The sequence below is a fragment of the Cygnus atratus genome, chromosome 17, assembly GCF_013377495.2.
Source record: "Cygnus atratus isolate AKBS03 ecotype Queensland, Australia chromosome 17, CAtr_DNAZoo_HiC_assembly, whole genome shotgun sequence".
NCBI classification, from domain to species: domain Eukaryota; kingdom Metazoa; phylum Chordata; class Aves; order Anseriformes; family Anatidae; genus Cygnus; species Cygnus atratus.
The window spans coordinates 12,754,625-12,774,024 of NC_066378.1; the positions used below are offsets into that span (position 1 = coordinate 12,754,625).

Below are 19,400 nucleotides of genomic sequence, written 5' to 3' on the forward strand. Positions count from 1 at the left end.
TATGTTAGTGTGAAAACACCTGGTTAACAGTTACTGGTTGTAAACAGCTTTAAGCATCTCTTAGGTAGATATTTTGCTTTATAAGTCAAATATTTCAAAAGCATAAATTGGTTTAGATAAACAGACAAGAACATAGAGACATGCAAATGAAGGCTTAGAAATAAGGACCACTTCAGTAACATTAACATGAAAACTACACTTAGCAAGGACAGAATGGATTGGGTACTTACAACATAAGGAAAGAGAAAAGAAAGCTTATAGTAAAATTGCCTTTTTTTTTTTGCCAGAATTCAGTATTCCTACGTCTATATTTAAAACGTTACCTTTAAAAGCACCAGAGGAGTTAATAAAAATGGCCAGGAATTGAGTGTTTAATACAGGAAATACTTTCTAAAATTTATTGTTCAGTCATCACAAAGCTCTATAAAGCTTCGAAAAAAAAAACCCAAAAACCCAAACCGAACAACGAAAAAAAAAATCATGTATTTACTTTTTTTTTTTGTTTTGCGTTCAAAATTGTTACTGCTGACAAAGGGTGTGCCGTGACCTAGTTACACAAGACAAAGATGGATCCCGATTCATAAGGGAAAAAAAGAATCCGATTTTTTTTTTTTTTTTTTTTGGAAAAAAAATCTTCCTTCTTCAGCGAGCTCCTCTAAGCCTGCTGCCAGACCTTAAACACCCCCCTGGGCGCTCCTGCGGAGTGGATTCAAATGGAGGATTCCCCCTTTGTGGAACAAAGGAAAAAGCCCAGAGTTGGCCACGGCCGCTCCGCTGCAGAAAGATGGCCGCCTGAGCCCGTGGCCTCTCCTTAGCTGTCTGCTCGGGGCTGCTTTTAGCGCGCCGCCTAAGAAGTCGAGCCCGATGCAAGCCGCGCGCTGATTGGCCGCGGCCGCCCGCCGCCGCTCCCCAGCCAATTGCCCGCCCGCGGCCCCGAGCTGCGGCCCCGCGCCCGCCGCCGCCGCCGCCGCCCCGCGCCCGGCTCCGCGCCCCCGGAGAGGGAGGGGGGGGGGAACCGGGGAAAGGGGGGGACCGGGAGGGGGGGTACGGGGCAGCCGCGCGGCCTTTAAGCCCTGAACAAAATAAAAGCTCGCCGCTGATTGGCTCCCGGGGCTTTAATAGGCAAAACCGGCCCCGTTTTTTTTTTTTTTTTTTTTTTTTCTTTCTTTCCTCCCCCCCCCTTCTCTCTCGGTGTCCTCCCCCCGCCGGGTGTCGCCGTGTTGTGTGTGTGTCCCCCCCCGGTCTTCTCCATCCCCGCCCCGGCTTCGCCGAAGTCTCCCCAAAGTTGTCCCCACCTATCGGCCCATCTTGTTTAGAAACGCTCGGCGCTAAGGTAAACGCAGCGGGCAGATTCCACGCTGCAAACCCTTCCGCGCGTCAAACCGGGGGCGGGCAGCCTCGGAAAAAAAAAATAAAAAAATAAATAAAATAAAAAATAAAGCTAAATAAAAATAAAATAAGAAGCAAATAAAAATAAAAAGCCCCTCCGGGGGGAAGCCAGAGGGGGCTCATGCCGGCGGGCAGGGCGGCGGAGGGGCGGCCGGGGGCTGCCCGCCGTGAATGTGCAGGCGGCGGAGGGCGGCTGAGGCGTTCGCGGCGCTCGCAGCGGTGAATTGTGGGAGGCCGCCGCCGCCAGCAGCGAGCGCACACACACACACACACACACACACACACACACACACACACACTCACCACACACACACACTCACACACACTCACTCACACACACACACACGCACAATATGTGGTGGCTCGCGAAAACGGGAGGCAGGAGCCTGGCGGGCAGCCCGCGCCGGTAACCGGCCCCATGTGAGGCGGGGGAGCTGCGCCTTTCGCCGCCCGGAGACGCACGGTCGGCCGCCGAGCGCGATGTCTTTCCGAGACACCAAGGCGGGGGAGAAAGCCAAGCACCCCGAGGATCATGGCAAAAAGCAGAGTTCGAGTGAGATTGGGGCTTTTTTGTGTTTTTTTTTTTTTTTTTTCCCTCTCCTTCCTTTCCCTTCCTCCTCTCCTCCTCTCCCTTTCTGCCTCTTGTCTCGCTGGGGTGGAGGGGAGGGGAGGGGGGGGGGGGGGGGGGGGGGACCCGGCTCGCGATTCCCCCATTTTAGGGCTCGCTTCGCTGTGGATTTCCTCCCTGCCTGGGTGTGTGGAGCGGGCGGCTCGTTTTAAAAAAAAAAAAAAAAAAAAAAAAAAAAAAGGAAGAGAGGAGAAAAAAAAAAAGGGCTCTTTGTTGGATATTTTTTTTTAACTTCACGGTTTTCTGGGTGTTTTTGTCTTTTCCCCTTCCCCCCCCCCCCCCCCCCACTCCTCTTTCCCCTCCTCTCGCCCCCCTGCCCAGGTTGGATCAACGGAATGGAGAACAGCACGCAAGCCAGCACTTCTGTCGAGAAAAGAAATCACCATTGGAGAAGTTACAAGTTGATTATTGACCCGGCTCTGAAAAAAGGACAGCACAAACTCTATCGCTACGATGGGCAACATTTTAGCATGCCGGTGAGCGGAGGGGGGGGGGGAAGGGGGGGGCTGTGGTGTTTCCCCCTTTGTATCGTGCCCCCCCCAGCCCTGCACGCCTCACCCCCTGTCGGAGCTGGCATTTTGGGGGCTGGGGGTCTCCCCAGGTCGCGGTCACCCCTCGGCACAGCTGAAGGGGGGCCCGGGGGGGACAGGCACCAAAGTTACCGCCACCTGACACTGTGCATTCAACTGTCAGGAGCCCGAGCAGGAGCCCAAACCTGCAGCTTTCTTTCTGTGTTTCCAATCCGTGTGCATTTCCCAGCAGTATTGCAATTTGACACGTGTGTGTGTATGCGTGTGTGTGCTTTTCCCTTCCCTCGAGACAGCCCCTGCTTCCTTGGGGTTTATGTTTTTGTTTTATTTCTGTCTTAAATTTCAAGCACTGTTGTTGTCGGTCTTGTGCTTTTTCTCCTCCTCCTCCCAGAACTCGGGAATCGCTCCTGTGGATTGTGTCAGGGATCCCCGAATAGGGCGAATATGGACCAAAACTAAGGAGTTGGAGCTCTCTGTCCCCAAATTCAAGGTACTGCCCTGACTTTTGGCTTTTGCTTTGTATTCTTGTTTACTCGGGAGTGTAGCTTGACTTCCAAACAGTTTAATGAACCGTTTAAATGACAGTCGTCTCCCTATTAACATTATTATTCAGCAAACCGTTTAACAATAATCCTGTTCTATAAAGATAACGAGAAATCCATGCATCTGTCTAACGAGATCCCTTGGACGTTTTGGAGTCGTGTCTGGGGGGCTTCTCCTCGGGTTGGGGGGCAGCAGAGGGGGGCTCTGCTGACAGCACTGCTCCGACCAGGGAGCCGGCTCCGGTCAGCGGCTGCGGGTTCATCCGTTCATCCCGCAGCCTCGGAGGCAGCTTTCTTTCCCCAAAGTTTGCAGGAGGCTTTAACCCTCTCCCTCCCGTGCCATCCCAATGCCCTCCTCCATGCTCTTTAACGCCGCCGGTTATTGTTACCGCCTCCCCCCCTTGTGCCCTCTTCCAGATTGATGAATTTTACGTGGGGCCAGTGCCTCCCAAGCAGGTCACCTTTGCCAAGCTGAACGACAACATCCGCGAAAACTTTTTGACCGACATGTGCAAGAAATACGGCGAAGTGGAAGAGGTGGAGATTCTCTACAACCCCAAGAACAAGAAGCACCTGGGCATCGCCAAAGTCATCTTCGCCACCGTCAAGGGTGCCCGGGAGGCCGTCCAGCACCTTCACAACACCTCCGTCATGGGCAACATCATCCACGTGGAGCTGGATACAAAAGGTGAGGGGCGCGTTTCGGCCTGACGCGGTGGCGGTTCGCAGCGCCCGTGCCCTGCCTCTCCTCGAGCAGATGCTATTGCAGGACCGCAAGGGCTCGGCGATTAAAAATACGGAGGGAGCGCCCCTGTCCCCCCGCGTGCGTGTCTGGTTTCTGGGCCCTTTGCAAGTCACGTGGAGCCAAATGTGTTGTCAGTTGCTAGGAGACAGCCCTGTAATTTGCAAAAGGCTGCCATCCTGCCGCCCCTGCTCCCCCAGCACCCGCCGGCTGCGGGGTCCTGGCCCTGCTCAGCCTCCCCCCGGGGCTGCCAGACCCCCTGGCTGGCAAAGTCTGGGCTTTTGGGCAAACCTGGGGGTTCCTGGCGCCCAAAGCAGGGGGCTTCTGGCTGTGGCAGCGGGGCTGGGTGCCGTCCTCCGGTCCTCCGCGTGCCTGGCATTTCATTGATGCTTAGTGCTGAACTCCCGGCTGGCAGCAGAGGAGTGCACAGCACTTGACAGCGTGAGTGTGCGTGTGAGTGTGTGTGCAAGTGTGAGGCTGTCTCTTAAAGCCACAGGAGCCCCGCGTCCCGCACGTAACCAGCCCCAGACCTGAGCACTGGGGAGCCCATAAAGTTTCTGGGAGCGTGGAAACGCTGCGTCTTACTGCTTTCTCTCTTCTCTTTCCTCCAAGCCTGTTAGTGAAAGACTTGGCTAAAATGTGCCCCAATGTTAAAAATCCTCTGCTGCTGAAGGGGTGTAGACATAAAGAAGGTGCAGATCAGTTGTCACTTGTACTTACTCCTCATTGCAACCACGGCACTTCAGCTTAAAGCAGACTTGCTGCACTTTTTCTTGGGAAGAGGACATTGTTAGCACCATTTTCTTCCAAAAGAGAGGAAAAAAAAAAAGTGCGATGCTGATGTGTTTGTTCTGTATTACATGGTTTCGACAGTTTTGTGTACAACCTGTGCAGCAGCTGGTATGCCACACGTGGTAAGAGGGTGTAGTAGGACGTTAACTGACGTTACTGAGCTCCGGTAGAGGAAAAATCACAGCAGCACTCTAATATTTTCTCTTGTAAGCTAACCTTGGCTTTACAGATGTGTGCGTTGAAATTCTAATACCATTCGTTTCCACAGACAGGCTCGTTCCCTGCTTACTTGGAAATTTGAAGGTTAAAATTCCATTGAACAAATAATTAACCGTTTGTAGTTTTAATAATGCAAGCTACAGCGGGCTTATAGGTAGAGATATCTCAGTGACAGGCATTTTAAACGAGCTGATCGTACTACATTCCTCCTTGTTTTCCTCCATTCATAAACTACTCACAAGTCTTGGACAGACAGCTGTTCAAGAAAGTTAGCTGCCCATCAGGGAGAAGAGGGCTTTTTAAGCTTCTGTTCCTTGGGAGAAAACATCAAAATCTTAGTTTTAAATTGCATTTTTGTTTCATTTGCCATCTGTGTGCTTCTAATCTGTTTTTTTTTTCTTCTGCAAATGTATCTAGTTGGCTCTGAAAGAGTAAGACTGTCAGTGTTTTATATGCTGACAGAGTCAAGTGAAAATATTATTCCTAAAGTAGCATTAGCAGGTTAAGTCATTCTTCATGTATATCTGCCTGTATGTGTGTATATATATATATATTTATATGTATTTCAAGCTATATATATTATCCCAAATTTCTTTCTAGTATTCAGCTTTTCAAGAGCATGGTAGAATTAATGGTTGGTTGAAAGCTTGATTTTTGTAGTCTAGCGAAATAAATATGAGGAGTAGAAGTGTTTTATCTGTCTGACCTGATCACAAGCCTGGGAATCTGGAACTAATAATTCCAGCTCCCTAATCTAAGACGGGCTAATTTAAAGCAACTTCTCTGCCTCAGTTTGTCCCGCAGGATGGACACACTTAATAATTACCTGGCCTTAGAGAAATAGCTGAGAGTAGTTTCACATTCATAAAGCTCTTTGAAAATGAAATTGTGACTTTTATCAGGGATCCAAAAGGAATTATGAAGCTTTCTAACAATTATTTTACATTTATTTAAAAAATGGTTTTAAAGTAAACCCAACACTTCCGTATCCATGACGCTGTGGTTTCCTGGGGGTGTGCATGTGTTAATAATTCCAAGCATTTTAGGCCTTGTCTTGAAGACATCTATTTTGTTATGACTTCAGTTGAACTTAAGCAGTTTACATAGTCGATGGTGTGGCTCAAGGCTTTATGAAATGAGATCTGAGAACCAAATAACCTCATCTACAGCATTTATTCAAGATAAGTCAGTCCTTTCCCTGTGCAGCATCAGGCTGTGGGTGCTTTGCTTTCAAATTGCCCAGAGTGATTTGCAGGCAGCTTGGGGTTTGATCCTGCAGCATTAGCCAGGGAAGTTGTGCTGGTCCAGGGGAGTTCTTGCCTGAGTTCATGCTCTGGGCTCAGGTGCTGGCCCTGTCCGTTTTCCTGTGTATTCCTTACCTTCCAGAGCAAAAGCCAGCAAACAGTCTTGGAGTCTGGTTCTGTTCCTTTTGAAGTGGATGACAAATTTCTTGCAGACTGCAAAATAAGTAGGACTGGGGTTTTGTGGTAATGAAAAATCCAATTTTAAGAACTGGGTCTTACCTAGAGTTCAGGGCTGAACTGGGAATGAAAAGACTGAGTCTCAGTAGCGATACACGGGCCGTTCTGATTCTCCAGCTTTTATTCTTTGAAGGATGCCATCGAGCACACCTTTAACTAGGGGAAAAAAGGATCAGCCAGTGTCTTTTTGGAAAAGCACCGCTAACGGTTTTGTCCTTGGCTTTCCCAGGCATCGTGTGTGCATTAATAGCAGCCAGTTTCTGCTAGCAAGGTGGGTTGCGAGAGCTTTCTGAAGTGGCTCTGGGTGTTGGCAGAGGCTTGTCCCTTTGGTGAGAGTTTCACTTCTCAAATCTGCAGACTATTTGCTTGGCACGTTGGAGAGGAGGGAAAGTGGTGCTCTCCAGAAAGCATGGTAAAGAGCAGAGCTGCCAAGCAGACTGAGGAGGATTTAGGAAACCTCCTTGTCTTGGCTTGAGAGAGGAGTGTCTGACTTTGCTTGCCCTGCAGATTATTTAGAAACGGTCCCTACAAACCTCAGAGGTGATGCTTGCTCCTCCGTGGCAGGGATGTAGCAGGGATGTGCAGATGCCAGGAATACATATTTTTACACAGGCTACGTTATTTCTGTTTATTAAACTCTCCCATTGTGGTTTGTGCAGGTGAAACCCGCATGCGGTTCTACGAGTTGCTCGTTAATGGTCTTTACACTCCTCAGACCCTTCCCGTAGGCACCGAACAGGACGCATCGCCAACTGTGAATGAAACCCTCCAGGTATGGTTTGCTTGGCTTTTTTTCCTAAGAGTAGCATTGTAGAAAATTCTAAACGAACACTTCATTAAATTTAGCCTTTTAACACTATTAGTTTAGCTTTTTTTGTCCTGCCATAGTTTCAGTGGACATTACTACTCCCCATTTAAATAAACCTTGCTCCTAATTGTTATAGCGTATGTAACTGCAAACACAATGCACGTGGCCAGTCTCTGTGCCCGTGTCTGCATAGCGTGGTAAGTGCTCTTTGTATTTCTGCATGAAAAATACCTGCTGAACCGACAGCACGTGCCCTGTTAATGTTAGGGATTCCTGCAGTTAAGAGGACAGATCGGGTCTGTCCCTGAGGTGAGATTATTCCCTTGAAGACAGGGGGAATGATTTAAGTGGTACATTTGGCCTGGTGTCTGCAGTAGGTAATCCTTAGCGCGCGTGCTCTTCAGCTGTAAGAGGGAAAATACCAAATCTTGAATAGTGGCATCAATTCTCCAGAATCTTAATTAGTCACTGGGATCAATTTTTAAGAAAAGCAGCGTGCAAAATTCCGGGGTTTTCTCAGTATTTAGGGTACGATTCTCTAAAATGGGTTTGTGCAGGTAACTGCTCCCCTACAAACCCCACTGGAACGAGGCGGGTGAAGGGAAACGAAGCCTGTTTGCGTGGGGTCACCAGCCCCCTTGGCTGATCTCAGTCTGCTTTGGCTCTGATCAAGGCTTGGGAACCCCTTTTAAGGCATCAAGTTTTCAAAGAGACTTGGCAGAAGTTTCTGAAACTTTTAGGTATAAATTTCTTCTCTCAACTTCTTTGTGCTCTTAGGTCTCCTTAAAATGCCATAATTTCATTAATCTTGTAGTCAGGTGTTTTCAGGACAGATTAAGAGATGTGCGTTGAATGTGAAAATCCCACTGATCTGAAAAAATAAAATCCTCCTCTTAGCTCACTGCTCACCCCTGTGGCAACAAGGCAAGGCCCCTGCGTCTCTTAACAAAATCACAGAGGCTGATTCTTCCTTACCTCCCAGCCAGGTGGTTTTTAGGGCAGAAGAGGAACAAGTGATGATTTTGCGTTGAGCAGGGCCTGGCTTTGCTTTTCTGCCCGTTACAGCACATCCCAAATAAAACTGACCAGATTTGTGTACTACTTTTTCAGGGTTAACAGCAAGATGCTTCATTGATGGTATCCCCCAAGTAATCCCTACTGTAATTAAGACGGGTTCTCTAGATATTGTGTTTGTATATTGTATTGTTACCCTGAATTGATTTTTCCCCCAATTACCACCATAATTAGCGCTTTGTGAGTAACTTTAACTGTTTGCATCTCGTTCCTGTCACTGGAACCTGCCAGCAAGCTTGTTTGCTGTGGTAGTTCAGTAAAATGCTCCCGACGTTAGCTTTCCCCCTCGTGCAGAACAGCAAGGACCTGACACATCTGCGAGCCTCAGTCCCTCCCTTGAGACCGTATCCAAACCCCCCTGGAAAAGAGCTCAGGTCTCCACGAGAGGTGCGGAGACGTGGGCTTTAGCAGGGAGCACGATGCAGCTGCTTGCTGAGCAGCTGAGGAAGAATCCTTCCTGATGTCCGTGTGCTCGTGGTCCCTAGGGGTCACACCGAGAGCGAGGCTACGTAGGTGAGAGCTCAGCTGGGGTTTGCGGTGCTGGCGTGCGACAGCAGGTCGTTTGAAAGGCCTCTGCGCCTGCCTGTGCTTGGGACAGCAGCAGCCAGCCCGTAGTGTCACCACGTAGGTAGGCATCCCGGGGTCCTTTTGGGGAGCTGGAGCTCAGTCCTGCCTCTCCTGCTACCAGGAGGAGTCTCCGTGAGCTGTGGCTTTGCTTTATAGAAAATTGATTCTGGCGCTGATGTTCAGCAGGGCACTGTTATGACTCAGCAGTGTCTGAGCGGGAGCAGGGCTTCTCCTAGAAACCCCCTGAATGTGCCTGTGAAGTGAATTTCAGAGCAATTACTTGGCTGCTCCGTAGGCTTGGAGGGTTTCAGTTTTCAAACGCCGTGTTCAGTAGTGCTTTACCTGAGCATTGTCTTTGTGCAGGGCTTACAACGTATTTTTAGCAGCTGGGAACTTTTTCTTCCCTTTCTGCCTGTAGCCTGCTCCTTCGCTGTTGCAGAGGAACGTTCGGCAGAGAGGGCGGTGGCGTGCAGCTCCTGCGGCTGGACCAGCACAGAGCCCTCCTGCCTTCAGCAGGCCTCTGCATTCAGTTTGGGGCTGATAGAGGGGTTTGATTGCAGGTTTGCAGTTTGCTGGTTTGCACGCTTTGATTTGTTCACGCAAAAAGTTTTCTGAGATATGAAGCTATCGGATTATGTCCTCAGACTTTGCAGATTTAGTGCAGGATTTTTACCATTCCCTCCTTGCCGTGTCGACGAGCTGTATGGAGTTGCTAGAAATTTAAAAGTAGCTGCATTTCCGCGCGTCTCCTGCTCACCTGATGCTCTTGGGTATAGCTTATAAAGGATACTGTTTTATCTGCTTTCTTCCTTCTCTTACAGACAAGTTCCTCTTTGCTTGCCTTTTTCTTTTTAAATTAAAGGGAACTGTTCGTAATGGATAATGGTTTATGTTTTCAGCGATGCTATAACCTGTTTTCTTTGCTATGGAAATCAATTCAAACTCTCAGGTACTCGTGTTCTCCGAAGACCAGACGGATTAGACAAATAGCTTTTAAAAAGTGTGTGTTTTAGGTGCTTTTCTCTTTCCTGTTTTTGTAGTTGACAGATTCCCTGAAACGCCTGAAAGACAGCAACCTTTCTTCTGCGGGCTCATCCGTCACCCCGAACAGCAGCACGCCGTTTTCCCACGACACAGCCTATTCCAGCTGCCGGCAGGACACCCCGAACTCGTACAGCCAATTCACCCCGCAGTCCCAAGGCACGCCTCACACCCCGCGGCTAGGGACGCCGTTTTCCCAGGACTCCACGTATTCCAGCCGGCAGACGACGCCGGTGTACCACTTCGGGCAGGACAGCGGGTACAAACCCAGGAGACACGAAACCAAATTTACGGATGCCTACAACCGCCGGCCGGGCCATCACTACGTTCATAACTCGGCGGGTGTCTTCCGAGGGACGGAGCATCAGTTCGGCACGTACAAATCCCATCCGCAGGAGCCAGTCCAGTTCTCGCACACTCCTCCCCTGAGCCACTCTGGTTCTTCGAGTTACAAGTCTGCCTTCTCTCCCTACCAAGCACCAGCCGTGTTCCCCCAGTCCGAGGAGCAGCAGTTTCCCCAAACTTCCAGGGAGACGGAGTACCGGAGACCTGCGCCACCTCCCGCAGAGATGGTTGTGGAAAGCAGCGCTGCCACGAACATTGATTTTGTGCCGGTGAAGGAGAAACCGGAGGAACCTCCGCCCTTGCCAGATTCGAACTCTGCTCCTGAGCCGAGCGCAGCATCCTTCTCTCAGACCCCAGAGAGGAGCGAGACCCCCGGCACCCCCACCATGGAGTCTGAAATGCAGCATAACAGTTTAGACTCAAGGATTGAGATGCTCTTAAAAGAGCAGAGAACAAAGTTACCCTTTCTTAATGAACATGACTCGGACACCGAGGTCCGAATGGAAGGTAGCCCCATCTCCTCCTCTTCCTCGCAGCTCTCCCCAATCCCGATGTACGGTTCGAACTCCCAGCCCGGTTACAGGGCTCAGACGCCTTCCTCGCGCCCTTCCAGCACAGGCCTGGAGGACATTAGCCCCACGCCGTTACCCGACTCCGACGATGACGAGCCCATCCCTGGGACGGCTTCTCTGAGTCAGAATTCCAGGGGGACGTCGGAGGCCGGCATGACCCCCATCGATCAGCTCAGCAGGACCTCCAAAGTCGAGCCCTCGGAGGCTAAAGAGATGGTGCCTGGTGACCAGACCCCAACGTCCGAAAAAATGGATGAGGTAAGTGAGCCGGAAGCGAGTTACGAAGCTCCGGACCTGGGCACGGAGTTGCTCTTCTGTTTTTTCTTTAGTGTCGTTCAGAGCGTAGGATTTTCTGGTGGCTTTTCCTTTTACTCGAGGCAGCTGGAAACGAGCTAAATGTGACACGAGGTGATGGTCTTAACTTGCCCGTCTCCAGGTTTCTTTGTTTCTAACAGCAGCCTGCTGCAATTTATCGCTTCAGGAGAGCTCGAGGACTGAACAGGCCCTGGAAGTTTGGCCGCTGCTCACGCTGTGAATGTCCCGAGTGCCAACAGACACTTAAGCCACTAGAGCAGTTAATCGAGCACTTTCTGCCGTCGCTCTGGTCTCTGGGTGTGGGGGTGTGCGTGCACACACACTTGCTTAACGGGGCTTTCATGTTGGGCCGGAGTCTTGGATGTAGACTTTGTGACCGCTCTGCAGCTATTTATGCCGTCTGCCTGGAGCAGGGGGCGGGTGCTGGGCTTTAGTGCTCCCTTCGCTCGGAGGGAGCTGCCTGCTGGGGGATGTGCTCCCCCGGCTCTTCCAGTGACAGCGCCGAGCTTGCTGCCTCTGCTGGGGCGTTGGTGGCCGAAGGGACAGCCAGAGCTGAGCGGGGTGGAGTGGGGCCGGCAGGCAGAAACGACGTTTCGTGGCGTGTCCGTTTGGGACCTCTGCAAAAAAACCCGCGAGCGTCGCTGCAGCGGACGTGTGGGTCCTATTCGGCTGGGCCACGGAGCGGTCGAAACAGAGATCTTCTCAAATGCCGGAGCCTTTCTCCCCGGCGTTTAGGGCAGTAATGCAGCAGGTGGAACCGCTGTCCCTGGTGCACAGGCACTGTGCGGTGAGGAGACCTCAGCCCTCCGGGAGGTCCGATTCGGGTAAATGCCCCGAGTATGAGGGATCAGCGTCATGTACTTGTGAGAGTTTGCTGGGGTTCACCCGGCTGAGTGGGTTTCTCTCCAGGGGTCCATAGTTGTGAGGTTTTCACCCCAGAATTGGCTGCGTTTAGGGGAGGGGGAGCTGCCCCTGGAGGGTGCAGAGCGGCAGGAGAGGCCCGCAGCAGTAACCCTGCCCGGCTCAGGCTCACGTAGGAGAAAGTGTAACTGCACTGGATAGTTTGTGTTTTCTCTGTGCCTTTCCAAACCTGCCTGGCCTCGCAGTCGCCATTTAGTCTTTGAAACAATTCGGTTGTTTGAGGATTCCTTCTTCGTCTGGGCTGGCCCAGGCTCCCCTCTTGGGAGGCACGTCGTGGCCGGTGGGACCTGGTGATGTGTTAATTAGGAACAGGGTTCTGATTCCTTAAGCTTGGCCTGGCAGGCTGAAGAGGGGATGCTCTAACTTGTTAAAACCCAGGAATAAATAAAACGAGGAAGGCTTCCCTCCTCTCCTCGCCATTCTGGGCTTGGGTCTGCCGTCCTTACTCTTGTGCAAGAGAGTTGCGGGCGATTAGGAGCACGTTTAGGAGGATGGATGAGTGCCAGCCTGGTGTGCGGGGTCAGGCGCCTTCCGTGGCTGGGATCCACGCGGGAGGACCGGCCGGGCTGTCCCGCTTGCAGGTTGCGATGTGGGGCAGCGGCGTGCCAACGTCGAAGCCCGTGCTAAGTCTTTGTCTCCCCTTAACGAGATGCTGGTGTCAGAAGTTCACGCCGCCGGTGCTGTGATACACCGCGGTACGGGTGCCTCGACCCTCGCAGGTCACAAGGGGCGGGAGCTGGGGCTCCAGGCAGGTCCTGCTGCCTTCCTCGTTTCCGCTCCCTCCCCGAAAAGTTGGCTGTTTGTTGTCGGAGCTGTTTGTTCGGCCCTCCTCTCGGTTACAAATCACGCTGAGCTGTTCCGGCGTGTTGGAAAAGCTGCCTGCGCCTTCCGTTGCTCCTCCTGATGCACAGAAACCATCTCCATGTGGTTTTGCTTCCTTTCCCCGCCCTTCTCCCCACCCCCCCCAGTTTTTTTTTTTTTTGCTTCAGAAAAAGGCTCTCCTGGCTTCCCTCTCTTTTGCTGAAGGAGCAGAGCCGAACGGTGACTTACCGCAGGCTGAAATTTGAGCTGCAGCTTTCCAGCTGAGCCGGAGAGGGGCATGGAGTGTGCCGGAGGGCTGGGAAGCTGAACCTCCGGCTCCGGCCCGTTGCGATAGCACCGAGCGGCTTCCAGAGCAGCTTCCAGTCCTGCGGGGACTCCTCCGGCAGAGCGGAGGGAAGGCAGCCCCGAGTGTTTCCAGCGACTTTGGCGTGGGGAGCCGAGCAGAGGTGATATGTTAGAGTAGGGGGGACTCGTTAAGTGTCACAAGGAAGCAATGAAGGGCAGAGTTCGAACTTCTTTGCTTCATATTCGGCTTTTGGAGGGCCTGAGCAGCCCCTGGCCTGCCCCCTTTGGTGGCTGCTCCAGCTGGGAACGTCTCAGGGCCCGCAGGGACAGCAGCGAAGCTGCAGGGAAGTTTTACTTGAGACGGCAGCAGCGTTTGAAGGACCTCCTCCTGTCCCCATCAACGCAAGCAGGATTGCTGTCAATGACTGCCGATACAGTAAGGTTGGTCCTGGAGGTGGGGCGCTGTCAGATCGTCAGGGAAGGTGACTGCCCGTCAGTGGAGAAGGTACAGGCAGGCCTGGCGATGGCTCTGCTTTGTCCCACGGGACCCTGGAGCGCGGTTTCCAGATCCGCTGTGGTGCTGCGAAGCCAGAGCCGGGTTGCGGCCGAGGAAGGGCCCCCAGCGGCGATACGTCGGCTGGGAAAGTGCTGCTGCGTGGGGTGAGAGGAGAAGAGGGCATCCCTCACGGGCAGCACGACCTGCCAGCCAGGAGGACGAGGCAGGGAGGGCTTTTCAAAACCTAAAAGATGACCAAGAAGGCAAACGAGTTGTGTAGTTATTTTAATAAAACTTCAGAGGGTAGCAAAGTGCAAACTTCCCTTCCTATGTTTCTGAAGGATAACAAGGCAAGAATTCGGATGATTTCTTCGTCGTGGGATCTTTCTGTGCCGCTCCAGAAGTGCAGAGGTTAGGGAAGTACCGTTTGACGTTTTGACATCCCATCTGAGCCAGGTCTTGTTTTCGCTTGGCTCGGTACAGGAAGAGGCCCTGCCTCTGTGTGCCGGGGAGGGCGGCAGGATTAGAACAAGTCACGTTGCTGTGTATCGATGATGCCTTTCATGTTTCAGCTCACGAACGTATCGGTTTGTGCGCGTAGCCTGCGTGTAACAGGAAGGCCGCGTGATCGACGGGGGTATTTTTCCAGATCTACAAGTCCAAAAATGCTTTCTGATCAGGGATCAGCAGCCTCGTGTCTTCCTGGTGCTTCGGCTAAGCACCTCCTTACCGCGGTGGGAGGGCTGCCTCAGCCATGCCAAAGAGAACCGTGAAAACAAAGAGCCTGAGACGCCGACGGGGTGCGAGCAGTCCTGCTGTGAAGTTCAGGGGGAAGCCTGGAAGCTGAGGAGCGCACAGCAGCCCTACAGGCACCTGGAAGCCGCTGCTGTCGCTTGTGCTCTGCGCTGGGCGGCCGTGGTGGCTTTGATGCCATGCAGGATGCCGAGGTGCATCCTACAGGACAGCATCGGCACCGCTGTGACAAGTTCTTGTGTGGTCACGGGCGGAGCTGGAAGAAATCTCTGCTGAAGCGTCACACCGTCCCTCCGGAGCCTGAGCAGGACGCGATGACACCCCTCAAGACACCCATCGTGTCCTGGACCTCCCCACGCTGCCGTATCCCCGTGCAGACCTGGCGGTGTTGCAGCACCCGGTGACCCACTCCCCTTTTCTCTCGAGCTCTGCTCAACCTTCCCTTGTCAGCAGCGGGTGAGAGGGAAAGCGGCGATGCCTCGGCACGGCGAGAGCAGCCCCGGGGGTTTCCTTGCCAGCAGCACGCGCGGCAGGAGCGGTCGGTGCCCTGGGAGCTGCGCCGAGCAGGATGCGGTCCCTGCCTGCGGACGGGGCCTCTCCTCCTGTCCCCACGGGGCTGGAGGCAGCGCTGCGTTGGTGGGACACTGCGGGGTGTTACGTGGGGCTTCCTACAGGGGAACCCAAACGCCCTCCGAGGGCCCTTCGTGGGCTGCCGAGCGCCCAAGGGATGTGTTCGAGGTAAACGGTGGAGAAGGCAGAGCCCGGGAGCGGGGAAATCGGATCCCTTGGTTTCCACAGTAACTGTGCGGGAGCCCTCGTGCCATCAGGAGCTGGCAGGGATGCGCGATACGTACGGGCCCACCTGGGAGCCGATTTGCAGCTGGGGTGGGATCCGGCAGCTCTGGGGGGAGACGGGGGAAGGGGATGTGGCGGTTGCTCTGAGTGCATTTATTTATTTATTTTTTAATTGAAGAAAGGAGAAAAAACGGAGAGCGGCGGCGTGTGCCCAGGCTCATAAACACTTTTCCAAATTTTCCCGCCTCCCGAGCTCTTGCGAATGCGATCGCGCCTGACGGAACCGGTTCCTGATGGAAACTCAACAACGAGGTGTGCGTGGTGACCGCGAGTTTGCGGAAAGGCAGCCAGCCCGTGCCAGGCAGCGGAGATGCGGGTGGCTGCCGCGGTTCTACGCGGGAATCGCAGCAGCCCTGCTGAAACTGTGAAATGAGGACGAGGGCGAGCCGCTTCAGCTGGGCTCCGGACAGAAGGGCAGCCCACAAATCCCACAAACGGCGACTTAAATACGGCCCTGCACAGGCCCCGTGAGCCCGCGGGGCTGCGCTCGGTGCTGCGTGTTCTTCAGAGCTGGTCCTGGAAGGCCGCCGGCAGGGAGTGCTGCCTCGGGCACCCTGCTGCTCCCGAAAATCACAGAAAGCAGAGGGCTCTGCTGGCGTTCGCTGGGTTGTGGTTGACTTTTGGCTTCTCGTGTCGGGCTCTGGGATGATTCTGGGAGCTCCGGAGCAAAGGGCTGGCCGGCCACGTGCGCCTGGTGTGACACGGGGGCGAAGCGACCCGCGGGGGCTTGGCGGTCCCTTTGCAGAGAAAAATCCCCATGGGGTATTCGCCGGGTGCTTGTGAGGGAAAACCTCAGCTGAGGGATATTTGGCTGCACGGTTTGGTTGCTCTGTGATGCCTGGCTACTTCAGGGGGGGCATGTCTCGTTGGTAACGCAGCTAGAACCGGTGAAGTGCTTTGGAGTGTAACTGAAGAATAGAAAGCAGGCTGTGGTTGGGAGGCTGACTGCTTCTCTCACTCTCTCATATCAGGCCGGGGCTTTGAGGCTTTTCCATTTTGCATATCTCATAGAAATGACACTGCTGTCCCTTTTTTAAATCACTGTTGCCAATTATACTCTCGCCACCAGCTCGGTTCTGTCTTCATTTTGCCACCGGTGCCTTTCCGTACGTTCTCAGTTCCTAGTGGGCCGGGTGCGCGGAACTGAATCGCTCGCTGAGAGGCAGAGCGCCGCTCCCGTTGTCTTTATGTGGCGTGCGGATGTTCTGCAGCTCTGGAAGCCTGAATCCAAATCACGATGTTTAACCACAGCACGCAGCTCACGGCGGAACAGCGCTCGCAGGTGAGCTCTGCAGACCGTTTGCAGCCGGAGCCCTCGGCTTTTGCTGCCTGCGGGCTCTTCCTCTTCTTCTCGGCACTGGGATTTGGGCTGCGACGCTGTTCGGGTGTCATAAATGCGGCCTGTGGAAGCTGCCACCGAAGCGACACGTTTCTCCTCGCGGTTTCTCTCCCCCGTCAGCGTTCTGGCCGCGTTTCGCATCCGACGCTTGTGCCAAGTGACCAGGGGAAGGCGGGCGAGGCGCAGGGTGGCGGGCTGTGTCGCAACGCGCGCCGGCACCGAGAAAAGGCGCCAGCGCGTTAGGTAAGCGGGAGAAACATTGAGAAAACAATTGCTGTTAACATATCGCGCTGGCAGCCGCCAGAAGAGCACCGATTTCTGGGGCTGGTTCTGAAGAAGACGGAGCAGGCGCCGCTCTGTACGTGGCTGCGTCTGACGCGGAGCGGCGAGCAGGCGGGTGCTGAGTCAAACTTCTGCTGGCTGCTGCCTTGCCCGCGCCCCCCGAGCAGGCACCGCTCGTCAGCAAACGGCGCTTTGCATACGCCTCGAGTTGGAGCCCCATGACTTCGCTTCCCCCCCCTTCTATTAATTCTGATTTTCGGCTCGGGGCGCTGGCTTGTGCCTGGCGAAGACGGGGCGAGACTCAGAACGAAAGCCGTGGGGCCGTTAGCTCCGTGCGTCACCCCCTGCCCACGAGGGCTCCCGCGGCCCAGGCACGTTCCTGCTGGCTCAGGCTTTGGTACGAAAGTGCAGCGCTCGCTTTGGGAAATGCTCATTCATCACGAGAGAGAAAGGTTTCTCACGTTTTTCAGCTCCTAAAAACAAAGTGGCTTCAGAAAAGGAAGAAATGGGTCGAGGACAGAAGTCTTCTAAGATGTTTTTGACGTGCTGAGTGCTGGTTTCCCAAGCTGCCAGCGGTGCAGGCAGGCCCAAGGAGGTCAAGATGCAAAGAAACAGCCAGGTGGCAGGTCGGGGATCCCAATTTCTCCCCGGCTGGCATGGGCTCGCTCCCGCGGGCGTTGCAGGAGCGCGGCTCCGCGAGCAGCGAGCGGAGGAAGTCGTTCGCGGCTGGGGCTCCGGCGCTCGCTCCCTGCGCAGGGGGCACAGCGAGCGCTGCGCGGGCGGCGCCGCGGGGAGGAAACGAAACTGCTGCTGGACCTGGGGCTGGAGGCAGCGCCCGCGGCTGGGAGGCTGAGCTGCAAAAGGGGCAGGCGACGGCTGCAGGACGGCGTCCAGCTCCCGCTCGCCGGGACTCCGACCCTTTGCCTTGGGCGCTTCGCGGGGCGTTTGGATTTGCGGGCGGCTCTGCCGTGTGTGTTTCGTGGAGTTTGCGTTTCCGCGGTGCTGGTGGCTGTGTGCTAAGTGATTTCTCGCACACCTTTGGCCAGCTCACGTCCCAGCAGCTCTCTGTGCCCCCGTCCTTCCCCTGCCACGCAGGGTCCCCGTGCGCTGCGTTGCGCGGCGTGTGTCGGTGCTGCTCCCTCCGGAGCCTGCGCAGGTGCCGCTGAGGCAGGCGGCTTCTTTCCAGGTTTCCCTTCTCCCCCAGGAGCTTGTTATTTCTGGTGCCTCGTGTGTGTCAGGCAAAAAAAAAAAACACCAAAAAACCTACATATTTCTGGTGCTAGCTGTGATACTTGGGGGAACGGGGAGCTCAGAGTGCACGGGCTGGGCTTAGTGTCGGTGCACACCTCTGGGGATGGCTCTCCAGCTATGTGGCTCGATGTGGCTGCCACGAGCTGGCATTTTGGTCCATCTGCACGTGTGTCTGGAAGGTCCTGGCGCAGGTAACGGAGATCTTGTCTTCGAAGGAGGCAGCTAAACGCCAGCAACCGTTATCGCGGTGCCACGGGCGTCCAGGAAAAAATTACCGAGATAGTGACAAAATCCTTAGTACCGCGTAAAGGCATTCAAGTTACAGTGAAACGGAAAGGGCAGCCCACCAGCTAGCTGCCACGGAGACGTGGGTGAGGGTGTGTTTTGATGCGGGAACCTCAGTGAACGTGTTCGTGTGACACGGGGTGGGACGCATCTCCCCGGTGTTCGGCAGCTGCGGCCAGGGAAGCGCCTTTGGGGGACCCGGGCGTCCAGCTGGGTGCCACCTGGGGACACGAGGAGTGGGGCTGGGGGTTTTTGGGGACACGAGGGACTGCGCTGGGGGGGTTGGAGGTTTTCAGGGTCGAGCACTGTGCAGTTGGTGCCGTCCGGTGTGGGATCTGAAGGGGTTCGCATGGATCCGCTTTCAGTGTCTGGGCTGGAGAACACCCAAGCTTTAGGTAGTGGTATGTCATTAAAAAAATACATATTGAAAAAAAAAACAAAACAAAAGACAGAAAACAAAACAAAACAAACCCACAAAAGGACAGCTCATAATAGGCTCTAGATTCATGAATTGAGTTGGAGCTTGTGCTAAATTTTACTGTAAGTGACTATTGGGCTGAACACCCGGGCAGGTGTAAGAAGGATGACAGTTGGCCCTGGCTGTGACCCAGATTTGCACGTAGTATTTGCACCGCTATAACGAAGTTAACGAAGCGCTGGGGTCAGCAGCTCGGTGCGGTGCCCCCACGTCTCCGCGGGCACAGCCCCGGGGCCGCTCCAGCCAGCGCGGCGTGGGGGCGACGCGCGTGGCGGGACAAGTGGCATGGCAGTAAAAAGCTGCTACTTGCAAACCACGAGGCCAGCTCTGCCTCAAAACTGTTAAAAAAAAAAAAAAAAAAAAAGCAACAACAAAAAAAACCCGTGCCTTTCAGCTGGTCGCCCAAATCGACGTGCAGCCCAGCCGCCCTGCGCTGGTGCGGAGCCTTTCTCACGAGGGTTTCCTGCAGCTCCCTGAACGGGCAGCCTGCGTTTCGGAGAGATCTGTAACTGCAGGCTGATGGACAGACCTGAGGGGAAAGCTGTTTTATAAAAAAAAAAACAAACAAAAAAAACAAACAACAACCCC

The 19,400-nt window shown here is 54.0% G+C and overlaps 1 protein-coding gene across 1 annotated transcript in view; it reads left to right on the plus strand.

Annotated features, from left to right (window-relative positions):
• The first annotated feature begins 1,591 nt into the window (after positions 1-1,591).
• Positions 1,592-19,400, plus strand: part of SETD1B (SET domain containing 1B, histone lysine methyltransferase) — a 49,637-nt gene continuing 31,828 nt past the window's right edge. The window contains exons 1-6 of the mRNA XM_050714231.1: positions 1,592-1,942; positions 2,339-2,493; positions 2,939-3,037; positions 3,507-3,777; positions 6,983-7,095; positions 9,813-10,988. Of these exons, the coding sequence (XP_050570188.1) occupies positions 1,870-1,942; positions 2,339-2,493; positions 2,939-3,037; positions 3,507-3,777; positions 6,983-7,095; positions 9,813-10,988 (1,887 nt within the window). The 5' untranslated portion in view covers positions 1,592-1,869. The remainder of the gene's footprint in view (positions 1,943-2,338; positions 2,494-2,938; positions 3,038-3,506; positions 3,778-6,982; positions 7,096-9,812; positions 10,989-19,400) is intronic.